We start from the raw sequence: 18,863 nt of genomic DNA, 5'->3' as shown, positions 1-18,863 counted from the left end.
GAGAGGGTCAACCGCACATTGAAAGAATGCATTCAGCTCGCAAGAGCTAGTGGCTTAAATTGGAAAGATGCATTAAGGGAAAGAATAGATGCTTATCGTTGCTCCCCTCACTCAACTACTGGAAAATCTCCTTTTGAGCTATTCAGGGGTAGAGTTCCGAACACTATGTGGTGTCCAGGTTGGATGAATCTGAAGAAGGGGTTTGTGGACAATCGTATTGGTGCTTGGAGGGAGAGAGAAATAGAAAAACAAACTTGTAGGAAAACATATTTTGACAAAGTTAAATGTGTTAAATTTCATGAAGTGAAGGTTGGTGATCTCGTAAAGATAAAGGCACCTGTAGGGAGAAGGTCTTGGTCGAAGTACACCAATATCAGGCCCGTCATTAAAGTGTTTGGTAATGCTATCAAAACACAAGATGGGAGAATTTGGAACAAAAGTAGAGTTGTGGTTGTCAAATCGAAAAACATTACCCAGCCTGACTGTGATACCAACTCTAATCTTTTTGCTATAAACAACCCTCCTTGCTCCTGTGCCAACTTTTCACCCAATACTCGTGTGAAGAGTCAAAGGTTACGCAGTGCTCCAATGTACATGAAAGATTATGTGTAAGCAATGTTCATTGTTCTTCTTATTTGTTAACTCCTTTTTTCTTCTTATTAAGTTTATTCTTCAGGTCATTATTTATTGTAAAGAAGGGAGATGTGTTATATTGTGCTGCTTTGTCATACATCTCTCTCCTATTAGATTCTAGTCCTTTTCTCCAGGACTCTACTTAGAATAGGAATTCCCCACTGTTCTTAGAATTGGAATGTGTTTTGATATTCCAGGTCAGTTACGACCTGAAGCTGTTTGTGGATGAGGCAATTAAACCGGACTCATAAACTTCTCTTGGTTTCCTGTCTACTTTATTTGGGAAACACCACATTAATAACCCTGATTTAATCTCTGCGATTTTATAATTTTTAGAACCACAACTCATGATTAAGGATTTTTTGAAATTAGTGGTCAGGCCTAAATCAGCCATAAAGAGAACAAATCCTGAAATTAAAGTGCGAAGTGCTTTTGGGGTGCGGCCCATCAGGACCGCATCATCGGCATAAAGAAGGGTAGGTATGGGGACTCCGTTTACATGGGGTACATCTTTTGTAAGTGTGTTCAGTGAGCTGCTCAGATTATTGATATACAAAATAAAAAGGAGGGGGGCCAGCACGCACCCCTGTCTGACCCCCCGACCTATTCTAATGTCGTCAGAAACTTCGCCAGATTGGTTTATACGCACATGTGCTCTTAAATCGCTATGTAAAAAAGCTAAAAAGTGGACCAAGTAATCATCCAAACCATAATCAAGAAGGGTGGACCGTAGGCGGGAACGGTTAACAAAATCAAATGCAGAACTTAAGTCCATAAACCCAAAATATAAGGGGGATTTCTTAGCAGTATTATATTTTGCCATAATCAGACTCAGGTTCAAACATTGTTCCACCGTACCGACATTGCTACGAAAACCGAGCTGACTTGGGTGTAGGATCTTACTCTCTTCAGCCCAAGTTCTAATTCTTTTAAAGATAACCCGCCCCAAAACTTTCAAAGTGTTATCGATTAACGAAATGGGGCGGTAACACCCGGGGTCTAGCCTATCACCCTTTTTGAAAATGGGGACGATTGTGCTGCAAGACCATGTTTCTGGAATGTGTTCGTTTGTTAAATTGTTAAAAACATTACATAATAATGGAGCCCAAAAGTCGGGCTCACACTTTAGTTGATCAATTGAGAGCCCATCAGGGCCGGGTGCCTTGTTTCCAGCGCTTTCGGATATGGCATCCTCAACCTCAGACACAGAAATATTAAGGGGGCTTAAAGGGGGAGGGTTGGAGCAGGGTTGCTGGGTGTGGCATAAATTTTAGCAAAATGTTCATCCCAAATAGGTCCAGTGATGTTACAATTGATTGCCGTTAAATTTGAACCTATAGATCTTATCTTCTTTACCTCCCTCCAAAACCCAGTGGTGTCTTTCAATTCGGCCGAGCGTGCCAGGGAACCCCAGTGTGTTTTAAGCAATTCATTTGATCTAGTTCGCAGGGTAGATTTATACTCTGCTCTGAGTAACCTTACTTGGGAGATGTCCCTGGGTTCGGCTTTTAGGGCAGCTCTCAACTTCCTATTTGCCTTTGAACAGGAGGCATCAAACCATCTAGGTGTTTCCTCAGCTTTACTCGAAGCAGGTCTGGAAATCTCACCTTTTATTACAGAGCAGAGTTCAGTAAATGATGTAATGATATTAACCCCTTGACCAGCGCTAGTAAGACAATGTTCAATAAGAACAGGGTGTTTTTTGATAATTTTTGCCAGTGTTCCCCTGTTATCCACGCCCCTCCAAATTACCCTCAGTTTATCAGTCGAAGCTTCAAGGTTTCTTGCACCTATTTCATTTCGTGGGCGCTTACCCCTCGGGAGAAATAGGTGAATAACAATCGGGTAGTGGTCGCTATAAACTTTACATACAACTTCGGCCTTTGTTAGGGCATTTGCGACAGGAGGTGAAACAAAAACGTAATCAATTGTGGTTCCGCTCCCATGGCCAATAAAGGTGGGTAATGGGGCGGCACTAGATCCTATACCAACATATTCCATACAGTTTACAAGGTCTCTAGTTGCAAGGAGATTTGACAGTTCTGTGCCCCTTCTACAAGGGGAATGTCTCGGGTGTATATGGGCATTAAAGTCCCCTCCTAGACAGATACCGTCAAATTTCCCATATTTCTGTCCATCCATGATCCCGTCGATAAAATCAAATAAAAGAATAAAATTACGATTTGGTTGGGACAAAAAATCATTGTTGTAGAAATTGATCAAGCATAGCCTTGTCCTTTGGGTATATGATAGTGCCATAAAGCTCGGGCAATCAGTTTGGAGTATGTCGGTTTTAACATCAGCAGATATTTTGACCCAGATAGATAGTCCCCCACTAGGGCGACCAAAGGGGGGGGCAGAAACAATCCTATTATAGCAGCTGTACCCCTCAAACAGCAAGTCATCGATACACCAGGTTTCTTGAAACATTAATATATCATGGCAATTGACCCAGTCCTTCCAGGAGTTAATTTCCATCTTGGCCTTCAGGCCGGCGATATTCCAACTAAGGATTGACAGATTCTTATCTAGCTTCTTGCTGGAGCCCTGGTCAATTCCTGGGGAGGGTGTTACTGTAGTATGCCCCTCTTGTTCACATGATATTTTTGGTGCAGAAGTCTTGGCTATTTGTATGGGCACCTTAGGTAATGTTTCCACTGTCTGGTCAAGGGCAGAGCACACAGAAACAGGTTCTTCGGTGGTGGGAGACAGTCAATCCAATGTTCCCAAATCTTGGAATACTGAGAACCTGTTGTGCAATGGGAATACAGGTCGGGCTGCATCATTTTGTGTGGCAGCCGGTAAAAATAATTTAACGGTAAAGGGGTCACCACCGTAGATGGACCATGTTGAACAAAGTTTTTATTCAACAGAAATTTTGCAGTGCCCGGGTTCCTGAAGTTAATTACGATACAGTCCCCATTAACGTTTTTAAAAAGAGGTCCGACCCAAGTTACTCGACGTGTGGATATGATCTCTTTGGAAATATCGTAACCCACCCCCTTATGCTTCGTTAGCCAGTCAATACACTTGTTATGCAATTGAACCCACGATTCTCCTTGCCCTTCCCTGAGAGGTGGAATGCCAGCCAGAAATAAGACGTAAGGACACGCCTCGGGTTGAAGATGTATGGCGGGGCCTTGATGTTTGATAGGCCTGGTGTCTTCATGTGGAGTCTTGTTATAGCGCTGGCTGGAATTCGTAGAGGCCTTCTGTGTTGTAGTGCCTCTTACAGGGTTACTTTGAGGACTTTTCATTGGGGCATTAGTAACAACATTGGGAGGGGAGGAAGATTTAACCGAGGAATCGGGGGCACTGGTAACTGCATTAGACTGCGGAGAGGATTTGGACAAAGAGTTAGTCAAATTGCTTCCTCTTACGCTTTTAGTCACTACAGATGTATTAGTCGATGGTATGTTAGTGGCAACCTGTGATTCCTTAGCCCTGTTGGTAGTTTGATCACCGCAGGTGAGCCCACGGGTGGTGGATTCCAAGTCTTTTAATAGACGTTCAACTCTTAATTTATCCAAACACGCTGTGCCTTTTCTCTTGGCATCGTTATTTTTGATTACGTTTTCCAGCCTGTCGAGTCTTTTAAAAATATTATTAAATTGTTTGATCATTTGACCTTCAAGTTGCTTAAAAATTGTATCCGTAATGGTCTCAATGAGATTCCCTTCTGATTTGGAGTAGTTACTATTTGTGTTGGGGAGCTCAGTCTGAGTGGAAGTAGACACTGAAATTGAAGAGCCATTATTTATTACTACGACATCACCAAGATGGGATTGATCCTGTACGGATACTGTCTGTTGAGTTAGTTTCTGTTTCTTTCCCCTACTCCACATACTTTGTGGTGTTGGTTGGTTAGCACTTCTAAGGGGCTGCCTCCTTTTGTTATAAGTTAACTTTACTGCGTCCCTTTTTCGTTTAGCTCCTGTATTCTCTGTGACCTCAATAATTACTTCAGAAGTTGGTATTGAAGAGGCGGGGTCTGGTGCTATATATAAGTGACGGTATTTTCGTCATCCAGAACAATGGGCACATTAACAGGAGGATGTGATGGTTTAACCACGATGACTTCAGGAGTTATGTGTGTGTTTCCATTAGTACTACTTGTTACACTCGATTGGTTGGTGGTAAGTGAACCCATGGAAAACCTTCTCTCAGTCTCAACGATCTCATTAAATGCAGTTTCTATCAATGTCTCAAAAGATGTAATGAGGGAGACAGAGGTATCAACACCCTGGGTTAATACATCGATATTATTGCTGATAGCCGTACAATCGCCCATTTTGTTATCCAAGTAGAGTGCTCACCTTTGAGGGGAATGTAAGGGGGGTGGCCCGCCCGATCACTGATGACCTCTGAGGGCCTCAGAGGGCCCGCCCTTTGCCCGGGCTTCGCCCGGCGCCGTCCGCGACGCGGAGGTGACTCCCTGGTTAAGTAGCGCCTCCGGGCGCGCAGCGTCAGGAAGTGGCCAGCCGGAAGTCATCGCACTGCCCTCTGGGAGCTGCAGTCTCCAGCCGCTGCGATGGCGTGGAGCGGCGAGACCACAGTGTCAGGGCCCCAGGTGCGAAGTGGCGTCCGGCGGCAAGGTTTCCCCGGTTGCTCCGTGTGGCAGGTGAGCTGCAAGGTTTCTCCCGGCTCTGCCGAGGTGACTCCCTGGTTAAGTAGCGCCTCCGGGCGCGCAGCGTCAGGAAGTGGCCAGCCGGAAGTCGTCGCACTGCCCTCTGGGAGCTTTAGTCTCCAGCCGCTGCGATGGCGTGGAGCGGCGAGACCACAGCGTCAGGGCCCCAGGTGCGAAGTGGCGTCCGGCGGCAAGGTTTTCCCGGTTGCTCCGTGTGGCAGGTGAGCTGCAAGGTTTCTCCCCGCTCTGCCGAGGTGACTCCCTGGTTAAGTAGCGCCTCCGGGCGCGCAGCGTCAGGAAGTGGCCAGCCGGAAGTCGTTGCACTGCCCTCTGGGAGCTGTAGTCTCCAGCCGCTGCGATGGGTGGAGCGGCGAGACCACAGCGTCAGGGCCCCAGGTGCGAAGTGGCGTCCGGCGGCAAGGTTTTCCCGGTTGCTCCGTGTGGCAGGTGAGCTGCAAGGTTTCTCCCCGCTCTGCCGAGGTGACTCCCTGGTTAAGTAGCGCCTCCGGGCGCGTAGCGTCAGGAAGTGGCCAGCCGGAAGTCGTCGCACTGCCCTCTGGGAGCTGTAGTCTCCAGCCGCTGCGATGGCGTGGAGCGGCGAGACCACAGCGTCAGGGCCCCAGGTGCGAAGTGGCGTCCGGCGGCAAGGTTTTCCGTGGTGCTCCGTGTGGCAGGTGAGCTGCAAGGTTTCTCCCCGCTCTGCCGAGGTGACTCCCTGGTTAAGTAGCGCCTCCGGGCGCGCAGCGTCAGGAAGTGGCCAGCCGGAAGTCGTCGCACTGCCCTCTGGGAGCTGTAGTCTCCAGCCGCTGCGATGGCGTGGAGCGGCGAGACCACAGCGTCAGGGCCCCAGGTGCGAAGTGGCGTCCGGCGGCAAGGTTTTCCCGGTTGCTCCGTGTGGCAGGTGAGCTGCAAGGTATATATTTGTTATAGTATATGTTAGTTCTTTTGCTTTTTGGCCCTGAAGAAGGTGATTCAACTATCCATCACCGAAACGTACGTAGGCCGTACTCTCTAAAGACCTGGACAATGTTCTGCTGATTGGAGAACAATGTATAGATCGGCTAATGACTAACTGGTGGGACCCCTATCTTTTACATCTACAGCGGGCTACCAGAGATACTTTTGGGTTATTCCTATGTAAAGTTCTGTTTATGTGTTTATATGTGTTTTTACAAAAAGTAGTGAATGCATAGGTATGTAAGGTATGTATGAGAGAATGTATGATAGTAGTATATGAGAAATTATTAGGGGCATCTTGCTGCACTTTATGTAATTTATATCTCTTTTGTAAGTCTCTTATTTTTGATTATGTTTTGATATGACAAAACAAACTGTATGAATGTATAAATATCTAAAATGAAAAAAGCTTACCATTGATGGGAAACCTTTACCCAAAGGAAATCACAAATGTGGCAACTGCCCAGGAGAAACATGGACATATGGGCAAAAAACAGGAAATCTGAAAGAAATGACCAATTGCAAAACATCAAATGTAATATACCTAATAATGTGCCCTTGTAACATTGGGTACATAGGAGAAACATCCAGAGAATTTGGGACGAGATTCTCAGAACATAAGTGTGCAGTAAGAACAAATAAAACCAATGCCCCCATGGTATCGCTATTATTACAATATGGTCACACTGAAAAAGATATGAGATGGCAGATTCTAGAGCGCATCCACGCCATACCAGATAAAGAAATTACCAACATCAGAAGAAAACGCGAAACATTTTGGATCTATCATCTAGACACTGTACGACATGGCCACAACGAAGAAATATTATGGATAGTGACTCAATGACTGTCCCAATTAGCTGGCCCATACCCCTTATATCAGCAATCAGTATGAATAGAACAGCACTTGGATGACATTCTATCAGAGACAATAGGTATGGGATCACCCACATGCCATACTATTTCAGCCTCCATCAGACACTTATAGCATCTGCTACTTTTTCTCACCATCAATGTCAAGAAACATGTACTGCTTTTCCCATAGAGACCCTGAGTAAACTGCACATGGACCCTCACTAAAATTATATGGACTTCCAAAATAGATCTATTACCAAACGGACTGCCATAACAGATCGATCAGACTAAGAAGGATATCTAAATTGCATAGAGATAGTTTGTTTCAGACTCTATGTTGTTACACCCACATCGGTACGATCATAATCCATCTTTTACTTTCTCTACCCATGCTATATGCAAAATAGATTTATAAGACTTGGAAAGATATCTAACATGCATTAGCAGTATGAAAGCTCTTTTTAGACTTCATGTTGCTACAGCTATATCGGTATTAGAATAGTCCGACTTTCACTTCTCCTATCCTCGCTGATTGTACATCAGTCCTACTTTCCTGTTTCCTACCACATACACCAGAGCCAGGAAGTCCAGCTGCATCGCATTACGCTTAGAGCCGGCGGGAACTTTCTGATTTAAAACGGCGTCTTTGGCCACAGCTTTTTGCACATGGTGCGGACTCGCACGGAACCCCCAGCCACAGCCCACTTTGTATACGCTACGGTAAGGAGATTGTTTGATACACGGTGCTCCCCCTTTAAAATCTCCAGCCTTCTAGCACGTTATTGTATGGCTTTTCCCTGTAAATACGTTTAGCCTGCTAGCGCGACTTTTCCTGTTTAAGCAGCACATGCTCTCAACAACACAAGCACCTACGTTGCTCGTGTGCATTCTCTCTAAATAATGCATTGCTGTCACTCTTCAAAGATAGTTTTTGACACCGCATCATTACATATTTCTGTGCAATCCCTACGCCACTAGCACTGGCACCGACAGTTACCCTCACGTAGTACTAGCTGTTTATGCGCTCATGCATCTCGTCACCAAAAAAACCATATAAAAAAAATATATAGACACATGCCATTTTTTCAAACGTTGCTTCCTAGGGGTCTGTTACTGGCAACATCTCATTTCGTTTTGTAAGGTCTACGTAGATAATTCAAATAGCACAAGGTATCTAGGCTTGCTATACAAACTTGTAATTATGTTCTCACAAGCTATGAATAATAGAATCCATCTTTACTTACACCCTGAGCTTTTTAAAGCTGCCCCCATGTTTAAGCCATTGAATGTAAAATTGTAAAATGTGTCTTTTTGACTACATTTTTCAGGTGGAGTGAAGATACCCTAGAAAATACCTGTTTTTGATCAAGTATATAATTATGACCAGGTAAACTAATAACCTAACTTATACCGTTTTTTTTAAATGCTCTATAGCAGCTAAATGAGGTTTGTAATATTAGCTACTGAAATTCTTTCATGCAGAATTATGAGAAGAAATTTATGCTAAAAGCTCTATTGCTAAAACGATCCGCTTCATACAGTCCCTAATCAGCCCCTGGATTGACCCATAACATCAGCTATCCTCTTCAATCAGGTTACCTCTCCTGATTCTTTGGTAATTTCTACCTGTCTGGTTCAATCTAAACCCTCAACCCCTCACCCTCACTCACCCTCAACCCCTCATCCTCTCTTCCTCACCCTCACTCACACTCACCCTCACCCTCACCCACCCTCACTCACCCTCACTCACCCTCAACCTCACTCACCCTCAACCTCACTCACCCTCACCCACCCTCAACCCCTCATCCTCACTCACCCTCACCCTCACTCACCCTCACCCTCACTCACCCTCAACCCCTCACCCTCACTCACCCTCACTCACCCTCAACCCCTCACCCTCACTCACCCTCAACCCCTCACCCTCAACCCCTCACTCACCCTCAACCCCTCACTCACCCTCACTCACCCTCAATCCCTCACCCTCACTCACCCTCAATCCCTCACCCTCACTCACCCTCACCCTCAATACCTCACCCTCACTTACCCTCACTCACCCTCAACCCCTCACCCTCACTCACCCTCACTCACCCTCAACCACTCACCCTCACTCACCCTCACTCACCCTCAACCACTCACCCTCACTCACCCTCACTCACCCTCAACCACTCACCCTCAACCACTCACCCTCAACCACTCACCCTCAACCACTCACCCTCAACCACTCACCCTCAACCCCTCACCCTCAACCCCTCACCCTCAACCACTCACCCTCAACCCCTCACTCACCCTCACCCACCCTCACCCACCCTCACCCTCACTCACCCTCACTCACCCTCAACCCCTCACCCTCACACAGTGCAATAGGTCTCGGAGCATTTGAGTTAGAGCTTTTAGAAATGTTTATGGCTTTTTTTTTTTTAATTCTTTAGCATTGGCTACAGGAAACAAAAATGCTAAAGATTTACAAAAAAACCCATAAACAATTCTAAAAGCACTAACTCTAATGCTGCGAGACCTATTGCATTTCCAATGCTTGTCTTATTACTCACTTTCACATTAACAGCATATATAATACAATACAAAATGTAGACACAAAGAAGATATCCTGAAAAAAATATATATGAAGCCCTGGAGATTTCTGGTTTATCTGAGCAAAAACACTTGAGGGCTCTCTAACAAAGAGTGGTGTCCATATTGGGCCCAGGAGAGCTGGATTCATGTCAATTTCTGGGAAAAACCTCGAACTTTCAAAATGAGTTCTATTCTGTTTCAATGCCTGCACAGGTATGGTATGTATAGCATCTATACGCTCTATTAACATAAGCCATCTCCCGCAGCCCACTCTGAAGCAGTCAGATGACACAACACAGTCCAGTAATGGCTCCAAGAATCCCTACACTGAAGGCCATTCTCACCCAAAGGGGCCCAGACCAAAGGCAGTGTTGACACCCAGGGGCCCCATGCGAGCTCAGGGGCCCCAAGCGAGTCAGGGGCCTTCATCACGCACGCCCAGCCTTTAAACATCTGTTCTGTGCACGACCCGCCTGGAGAAGGCAACTCAAAATTAGAAAAGTGAACCTTCCTGCACCCGATTACACACGGCCACTGTACACCACTACACTGGGGGCTTCACAGCACCTGTGGGGTGGATGAAATGTGGCACCTGCCAGTGCGTGCCCATTCTACCTTGGGGTTTATGGGGGTATAAATGGGGGTGCACTTTCGTACATCTGTTGCACTGTTGCACGTCAGCATATCTGCTGGTAGCTCTGGACGGTGATAAAAGCAGAGCCCAGGACCCGGCAGACTTTTGAGGGCGCTTCACACACTCTATGGGCCCGGGGGGCAGTCACTGCCCGGTCAGCCTTTTTATTCATAAACTGATGTTATAAGCTATAACATTGAGAACTTATGACCGGGGAGGAGGAGACACAGGCAATGGATTTTGGTGTCACACATGCGTAAGATATTTCCCAATATTTCTACCAACTTGGACTTACAATACAGACCAGGTCAGTAAAAACCACAGCCAGGTGACAACTGTTGCTCTGCAGCGATTTATCGCTTTTTAGCCATTATGTATGCTGCAGTTTTTTATCACAATACATGCTAAAAACCATATATATTCGTGCAATATAGGTTAAATAAACAACCAAATTTGCCTGAAAACGCCATGAAGGGGCCACTTCCCAAGAGGTGGGCGAGCCACTGCAAGCTCGAGTCGATCTGAAGCCTGGCTCTGGCTTAGCTCAAGGTTCTTTTGGAAGTCCATGCCCATAACTAGCCTAGCTTCAATGTGGCATCCGTCTTCCTTCTTCCAAGGATGTGGCATTACGGCAGAGCTGGAGACTGTGGAACCAGATTAGAGCCTCAAAATCAGATTAACATTCAGTGATTTCGGGCAAAGCACTTACTCTTGCCATGTCTATTACAAATACATGTTACCTTGTGTTATGTAACTGGTGCTCATGTACAGCACAATACCTTCGGGTCACATTTGTGCTATATTTTAAAACATTGCAGTAAAATGCCCTAAAAGGTCAAAACAAAGCCTTAACATGAGAGAAGACAAATAGATACCCTTTTACTGGCTGATTTTTACAAAATGAAACTGGAAACCATGAATAAATTGCAGCTTTCCTGATTAAATTGTATGATATTAGGCAAATATTTTATTTCAACAAAACAAATTATTCTTCCTTATTTAAAAGCACTTTCAAATCTGCACAAAACTATCATTCCATAATTATGTTTTACTGCAGTGTAATTTTGTGCCCTATTAATATTAATGCTTTCACCTGCTAAAGAAATATTTTTTTTTAATTTTGAAGAAACATCTTATATAAGTGATGTTTGTTTTACGATTTACAAAGCAAATAATTTCAAGGCTCTGCAAGTTCACGAAGGTACGAGCCAGACACTTGGCATGGCTCTGCTGGTTAATTTGTTGGCACGCATGAAGTGTAAGCAAACTCCTCGCGCAGAAAAGGTCTGCTGGAAATTGTAGTTTTTTCGGGCCAGGCCCTCAAAAGCTACACGTGGTATGGTGTCGGTAAAAAACTACAATCCCCATCAGTTCCTGTCCCCTCATTCCTACAGGGCTAAGAGGTGGACTACGTGGCCGCCCTCCTCAGCTGTGAGTGACGCCCTCCTCAGCGCCTGGACAGAGACCAGGAGAACAACACGGAGAGGAGGAGCCGCAGCCTGGTGGAGAGAGGGAGTTGATGCACGGTCGGCGGCGGCGGGGGAACGGAGCGGGCTCCCATGGTGTCTGCAAGGTACCCGCGCTCTCTGGTCACTACTGCTGGGGCGGTATATCGGGGCAGGGGCGAGGATAGGAGGGGCGGGGATAGGAGGGGGCGGAGAGGGAGCTACGCCTCTGCGAGGACTGTGCGCTAGAGCCGCGGTGGGGTGCAGAGTGCATGTATGCGGTGTCTGCAGTCTGGGTGCATGCCTCTGCCCTGGGCACGGTTTGTGGAATCACAGTAATGTGGAGTGCTGTGCTGCCCGTGTGGTCTCTCTGCAGCATTCTGCTCATGCTGCTGCCGTGCAACGCATGACCGCGCAGCTCCCTCTGTGTGGGATGCACGCGCAGAGAAGGGGGGGGGGACTTTAAAACTGCAACAAAGTAGCACACTGTAGAAGCGCATGTGTGCAAAACTGAAACTGACATGCTGTTCACAGTTAACGCGCGCGACCTAATCCCAGTCGAGGAGCTGTGCGTTCACATCGCTTGTCCGCTGTCTGTTCCCCTTGAGCCCTTGAAAGCTGAAATGATTGCAATAGAGTCTCGCTGCCACGGATCGCTTCGCGATCCGGTTCGCAGGTGTGAAACCTAAAAAAGGAATTTTGCTACATTCCTTAGGACCAGAAGGAAGTAGACAGTATGAACAAATGCAAAAGAAAGAAAGAAGAGAAGATGAAACAAATGAGTATGAAAATGCATTGGATGATTTGGAAAGATATTACGCACCAACAGTATGTGTAGCAACCGATAGATACAAATTCTTCAGGAGGAAACAAGAACAGAATGAGAAAAATAGATGATTATTTAAGTGCACTAAAGAAAATGGCGGGGAAGTGTAGGTTTGGGCAAACTGAAGAAGAATTGATAAGAGATCAGGTCATCATGCTTACTAACAACAAAAGAGTGGAAGAAAGATTATGGACTATGGGAGATGGAACATTGAATAAAGTACTGGCAGTAGTAAGAAAAGCGGAAGAATCTGTCAGGTGTGTGAAGGAAGCTTTAGATGATGAAAACGGAAAAAGTAAAGAAGTATGTGTAGTAAGGAAGACCATAAGAGCAAGTAGTGTTGGTGCAGAGAAAAAAGACAAGAGTAATGAAAAGAGGATGGAGAAGAGGAATTACCAGCCAATTAGAAGTGACTACAGGAGAGGAAGTAAGACTAATTTGGCATGTTACAGATGTGGAAGCTAGTAAACAAAAATTTGTGCAGAGTTCCCAGAGGGGGCCAAAGGAGTGGCTCAAAAAGACATTTCTCTCACTAGTTAAGAACGGGCAAGTGCATGGTGTGAACCCTTGTCGGAAAGTTTAGGATACCTCACACAAGTGACCGGTTGGACAACAACTGTCATCCCATCCGGTGACCGTCCAGCGTCATCATTGGCATCCTGCTCCTACGGCGGGCTGGCGGTGCAATGCCCGTCGGGCAGCCCAGGAGGGCTACACTTTAATGGAGATCTTTTGTTTCTTGCCAACGGGTGTGTGAATGTAAGGGGCCTAAACAAAGTGCAATTGTGAGCATGAGTGTAAATTCTAAAAAAAAAAGTCAGTGGAGTCCATTAAATAATTTTAATAGTGTGGCTCACTGCTTTGTTAAAAGGGTATAAGGGGTATTAAGGAGTGATGGGTTATCTGATCAATCCTTGTTCAACCCTTAGTGTGAAGTTGGTCAACATGTTTCTTGCCTTAAAGGCAATTCATCAGGACCTATAAAGCTCATAAAATTGCTAACGGTCCCTCTGGGTTCAGAGGAATCGAAGATACGACCTGAATGGTGTCGCAGAAATAATGTGTTCCTTGAGGACCTATCAGGAACCGCTCATCCCGTGTTATAGATCCCCTCGGCTGACCTGGTGGGGCCAGCAACCAAAGAGGAGAGCCTCAATAGTTGCTCAATAGTTGCTAGAGGAGAGCCTCTAGGCACCTACCCCTCCCACGTCTCTGCCGATTGCAGGACAGCCGGTGGAAGCTACACACATTTAGTTGACAGTAAGGCTTGTAGGGCGAGAGATCAGAAGTGCACGGTATGTGGATTGATTGGACATTATGCAAAAGTCTGTTACAGGAAAGAAAGAACTACAAGAATAAAATATGTGACGGAAGAAGGAAGAGAGGGAATTAGAAGAGAAAAAAGAAGAAGATTCAGAGGAAGATGATGATGTTTTTATGGTAAGAGACTTCATTTTGGATGTTAAGTGTAAGGGAAGGAGTAAACCGAAATGTGAGATTGATGTTTCAGGTGTAAAGGTGATATTAGTAGCCGATTCGGGACCATATACCATTGTGAATTTAGACATGTGGAAGGAGAAATTTGAGAACCAAATTGGAGTTGAGTTAATGGAATGTGATATTAATCCAAGAAGTTGCACTGGGCAAAGCATTCCTATGGTGGGGTGTAGAGATGTGAGATATGAATTCAAAGGGAGAGTAGCGAAGGGAAGAATGTATGTTGCGGAGTATGGACCGAGTGTTTTAGGATGGAATGATCAGGCAAGATTAGATATAATACTGAATCCAAATGCGAGAGAGCAAGTTATGGTAATTGGTGAGAGTGATGATTTAAAAAATGAAATTAAAGAGGAGTATAGTGATGCATTTTCAAGCAAAATTGGTGTACTTAAAGGATTCAAACATGAAATTAAGTTGAAGGATAATGCAGTTCCTGTAAACTATAAAGTCTGGAATGTTCTGTTTGCAGTGAGGAGTGAATTGGAAAAAGAGTTGAACAGATTGGAAACATCAGGTATAATTGAGAGGATTGAGTCGTCTGAGTGGATGTCTTCGATCGTTGTGGACAGGAAATCGAATGGTAAGATCAGGTTGTGTGTTGATTTAAGATGTGTGAACAGGGAAATTCAGTTGAATAAATGCTCTTTACCAAAGATTAATGAGTTGTTGGCAAGAACAAAAGGTATGAGATGGTTTTCAACGGTTGATTTGTCATCAGCGTACCATCAGGTTGAGCTACATAAAGAAAGAAGAAGAATAACATCATTTATCACACCGTTTGGATGTTTTCAGTATGTAAGGATGCCGTTCGGGTTAACCTCTGCGGCAGCTGTATTCCAAAGGATTATGAGTGAAGTTTTAAGGGGAATTAAAGATGTGTTATATTTCCAAGATGACATATTGATCATGGGGGAGAACAGGAAGTCACATGACAAAAGAGTGAGGGAGGTGTTCAATGTTTTGAGGGAAAGAGGACTAACGGCTGAGTTGAATGCAAGTTTGCTAAAACAAAAGTAGCCTATTTAGGACATAATATTGGTGTTGATGATATATCACCAAAAGGAAGAGTTGTTGGAGGCAGTGAGGAAAGCACCAGAGCCAGGAAATAAAGATGAACTCCGTTCATTTTTAGGTTTGAAGGAGTATTACTCCAAATTTGTGAGGAATTTTTCAGAGAAATCTTATGATTTGAGGCAATTGTTGAAGCAAAAGAGTACATTTATTTGGAGTGACAAATGTAAGGAGTGTTTTGAGATTTTGAAGAAAGAAGTATTCAATGCTGCACCCATTGAAGGGTTTGATCCAAATTTGAGAAGTGTTTTAACAGTGGATGCAAGCGGAAAAGGTCTGGGGGCAGTGTTGACACAGAAAGAGGAAGGTGGAAAGGAAGTGGTCACCGGATTTGCTTCAAGGAGTTTAACGCCAGCGGAGGAACTATATTCAGTGATAGAGAGACTTTGGGTTGTGTGTGGGGCATGGAGCATTTTAGAGCATATTTGCGGGGAAGTGAGTTTGATGTGAAAACTGATCATAAGCCTCTGGTGAATTTATTGACTACTGGTGGTATGATAAGAGCGTCAGTAACAATAGCAAGATTTTCAATGAGATTACAGGATTATAATAACAGAATCAAATATGTTCCGGGTGTGCAAAATAAAATTGCAGATTGTTTAAGTAGGATGCCCTTACCAATTAAAGAGACAACTAAAATGAGTGGGATGACTATCAAATTGCTGTTGTGGAGGAAGAAACTATTAAATCAATTGATAACAAGGAGTGGCTTTTACATTATGGAAAGGATGAATTGATGGAAAAAATAAAGGATAGAGTGTTAAATGGTTGGAATGAAAAGAAACCGGATGTAGAAGAAGAGAGGAGTTTTTGGGAAGTAAGAAGTTAGTTGCAATAGGGTAGTGATGGGGTAGTGATAAGGTCATAAACACACCCCTGAAGTACCTGCAGCCTAACTAATAGAAGTGTTTTGGGGGGACAGGCCTTCGTTGTTCTGATACAGGCCGCCCCCCATTTTGAGTGGGGGGCGGCCTGCTCCTCTATTCCTCCTGAGACTCCATTGAGTTAGTTATTAATACTCCTCACAAATTCTCTTCTTGTATCTTGTTTTGTATATAGTTTCATTTTATTTTTATTGTTTTGTTTTGTTTGGAAGGAGGAAGATGTGTCGCGTTGGAGCATTCTATGTTTGGAATGCAACAACATAATTCGTAGAATAAAGAATGTAGGGGGGGATTCTGAGGGGACAGTTTGAAGAGGCTTGAAGCAATGTGAAGCTGTAATGTTATCTGGGAGTAGAGTTGCCAATAGAGAAAATTGATACAATATTGAGGAGGAGTTCTTCTTTACACACTACATAGTTATCCATGTGCTACCCGTGACCCTCTCCAGTGCTCCCTCTGTATTGCCTTAAAAAATAAATGCTAACTTTGTTTAAAAAATGCATTAACGTTGGCCGCATCATAACTCGTTTTGTAGTACTTTTAGCCATGCTTCACAGCAAACAGTAGTACGTGTAGCCATGCTTCACAGCAAACACTGCTACTGTACAAAATAGAGCCCCCAGAGCCAATAGCTCTTAGGCGCCAGCTGTTTGCGTTACCAATGCTTGTTTATTTCGTAGGCTATTACAATAGATTATTGCCAAACGTAGAATAACAAGCGAAGGACCCGTCACAACCTCCAGATGGGCTGCATATAAACCGCATGTTGCGTTGGTACTTTCCAAAAACTACTCTGCAACCTACACCGGTCACGGTGCCTTAGTGTTTACAGCATGCACGTGCACACCAGACGAGGCACATTCTCCCCAACGGCGCTCTTTACGGCTCTAGGCTCGCTCCGCCCTCTCTGGAAATGTCTGGAAACTTCCGTGATCCGCCTCCTGCCTCCACCAGGAGTGGAAGAACAGAAAGCTGCAGCCAGAAAGTGAAACGCAGGCAGTTGCTTGGGTAGCGTGGTGGATTTACGCAGGTCGGCGAATTCGTTGGCGCTGCACCCCACAGCTACTCCTAGAGTGCCCGCCCGACACCAGCCCCAACCGAGCATTCAGATTTGAAGAAGATCTGTGCCGCAGAATTTTATTAGCCGGTCTGCCTTTTCCTAACGCCGTTTCACAACATTAAGGTCCGCGCAGCTTTTTTTTATTTTGTTTAGCGGAGGTGTTTAGAAACGCAAAAAAACTGAGCTGATCTAGAACATTCCGCGCTGGACATTTCCAGAGCCGCGTGAGAACCGTTTGAAGGCGCTGCCTCGCAATCTTCTACAGTAACCTGTTCCAGAACTGCTGAGCGCCTCTACCAAACGTCCACCTACTACCTGTCCCGCGCGGACCTGGGGGGTGCTCTGCTACCGCGTGCCCTACCAGGACTCTCTTTAAGGGGCGGACTCCCCGCTGCTGTCGCTAGCGGTGGGTGTGTTACCCGGAAGTAGACTCCCGAGGCGCGTGCGCCGCTTCCACTCGGCTCTAACCATCCCGTGCAGCGTGAGCATTGGGGACTCGGCGAACAGATCTCCTGTCAGCCTTTCACACCATGACCGCCGAAGAGATGAAGGCTGAGGCCCAGCAGTCCTTCACCGTGGAGGGGGTGGACATCACGCCAAAGCAAGACGAGGGTATACTGAAGGTGAGCAGGGAGTAGAGGGGGCTTGTGTTAAGGTATATTTATGCTTGGGGGTGTTGTCCATACCTAAATCTCAGTGCGCCCACCACAGTTTCTGCTGATTACTTTGCATCAGTGTTCGCCTGACGGGGGATCTGGTTTCCAGACACCATACGCTCACTCTTAATGCTAGGCAGCGGCTACTTTTGTTTGTTCATCATGATACTTTGCTCCTTATGCATGACAGCAACTGCCCTTGCACTCCTGGGCCTCTACCCCCACTATTTGTTATTATTGAGGTAGACAACGACGTTTAGAAAGAGCACACAGCAATTTCACTTACTGTAAACTTTTATATTTACAAAATATTCTTATGGCTGTACAGCACAGTCTTTAGGTATCCACGATTCATGTCATGACTTGGCACATATGAATCAGTGATGTACCTACCAGCAGCCAATTAGGCAGTAAAGATCTTTGCGAGTATTTTGTAGTATTCATTTAATGTGATAGGATTCCATGATCCTATTTATATAATGTAGCTGTGCCTAGTTTAAAGTATACTACAGGTGTGGCGTTGCTGAATGCCTGCAGCTGAGGGGAGAAGCAGTATTTTTGTCATCCTGGAAAATATAATTAAAATGCTTAATGATTGGCAAAATACGCTCCTCAGTAAAGTTCATACATTTCCCTGGAGTTTTCCCGTTCGTCAGGTGCAGATTTACCATTTTAACCTTCAATTCCGAAATTGGTTTGAGTAACTGAACCATAAATCGTACACATTCTTTATAAGGCACTGAACCGTAAACGTTCATACAACTGTATAATTTAATTAAATGCAGTACATTCACAAATAGACAAAAAAATAATCCCAGTATGAGCAGCAAATTTATGTACAAAATATGTGCAGGTTAAGCTAAAATAGATCCAGGATCACTTCACTGCAAATATTTAGACCTTAATCTCCACATACTAGGGTGACCAACTGGCATAGTTGCAAATTCAGGACAGAGAGTTTAAAAATTCAGGACAGAGTCAAAATTCAGGACCGACATTTCGGACAAAAGGTACGTTTTCAGACACATCAGAGGATGTCGTACAATAGTGTATAAGTAAGTAAATAGAAAACCAACATCAGTTCGCGTCAAAATAAGTTTATATTAAGTTGAGACAATCGTGCACCTCACCGTTTTGATATGTG

General features: G+C 44.9%; 1 protein-coding gene across 1 annotated transcript in view; it reads left to right on the top strand.

Annotated features, from left to right (window-relative positions):
• The first annotated feature begins 16,896 nt into the window (after nt 1-16,896).
• The window catches only part of FKBP4 (FKBP prolyl isomerase 4), a 242,218-nt gene continuing 240,251 nt past the window's right edge, over nt 16,897-18,863 (top strand). The window contains exon 1 of the mRNA XM_086952821.1: nt 16,897-17,686. Coding sequence (XP_086808947.1) covers nt 17,594-17,686 — 93 coding nt within the window. The 5' untranslated portion in view covers nt 16,897-17,593. The remainder of the gene's footprint in view (nt 17,687-18,863) is intronic.

Source organism: Lissotriton vulgaris, chromosome 1_2, assembly GCF_964263255.1.
Source record: "Lissotriton vulgaris chromosome 1_2, aLisVul1.2, whole genome shotgun sequence".
Classification (NCBI taxonomy): Eukaryota; Metazoa; Chordata; class Amphibia; order Caudata; family Salamandridae; genus Lissotriton; species Lissotriton vulgaris.
This window is presented reverse-complemented; position numbering and strand designations above follow the sequence as displayed.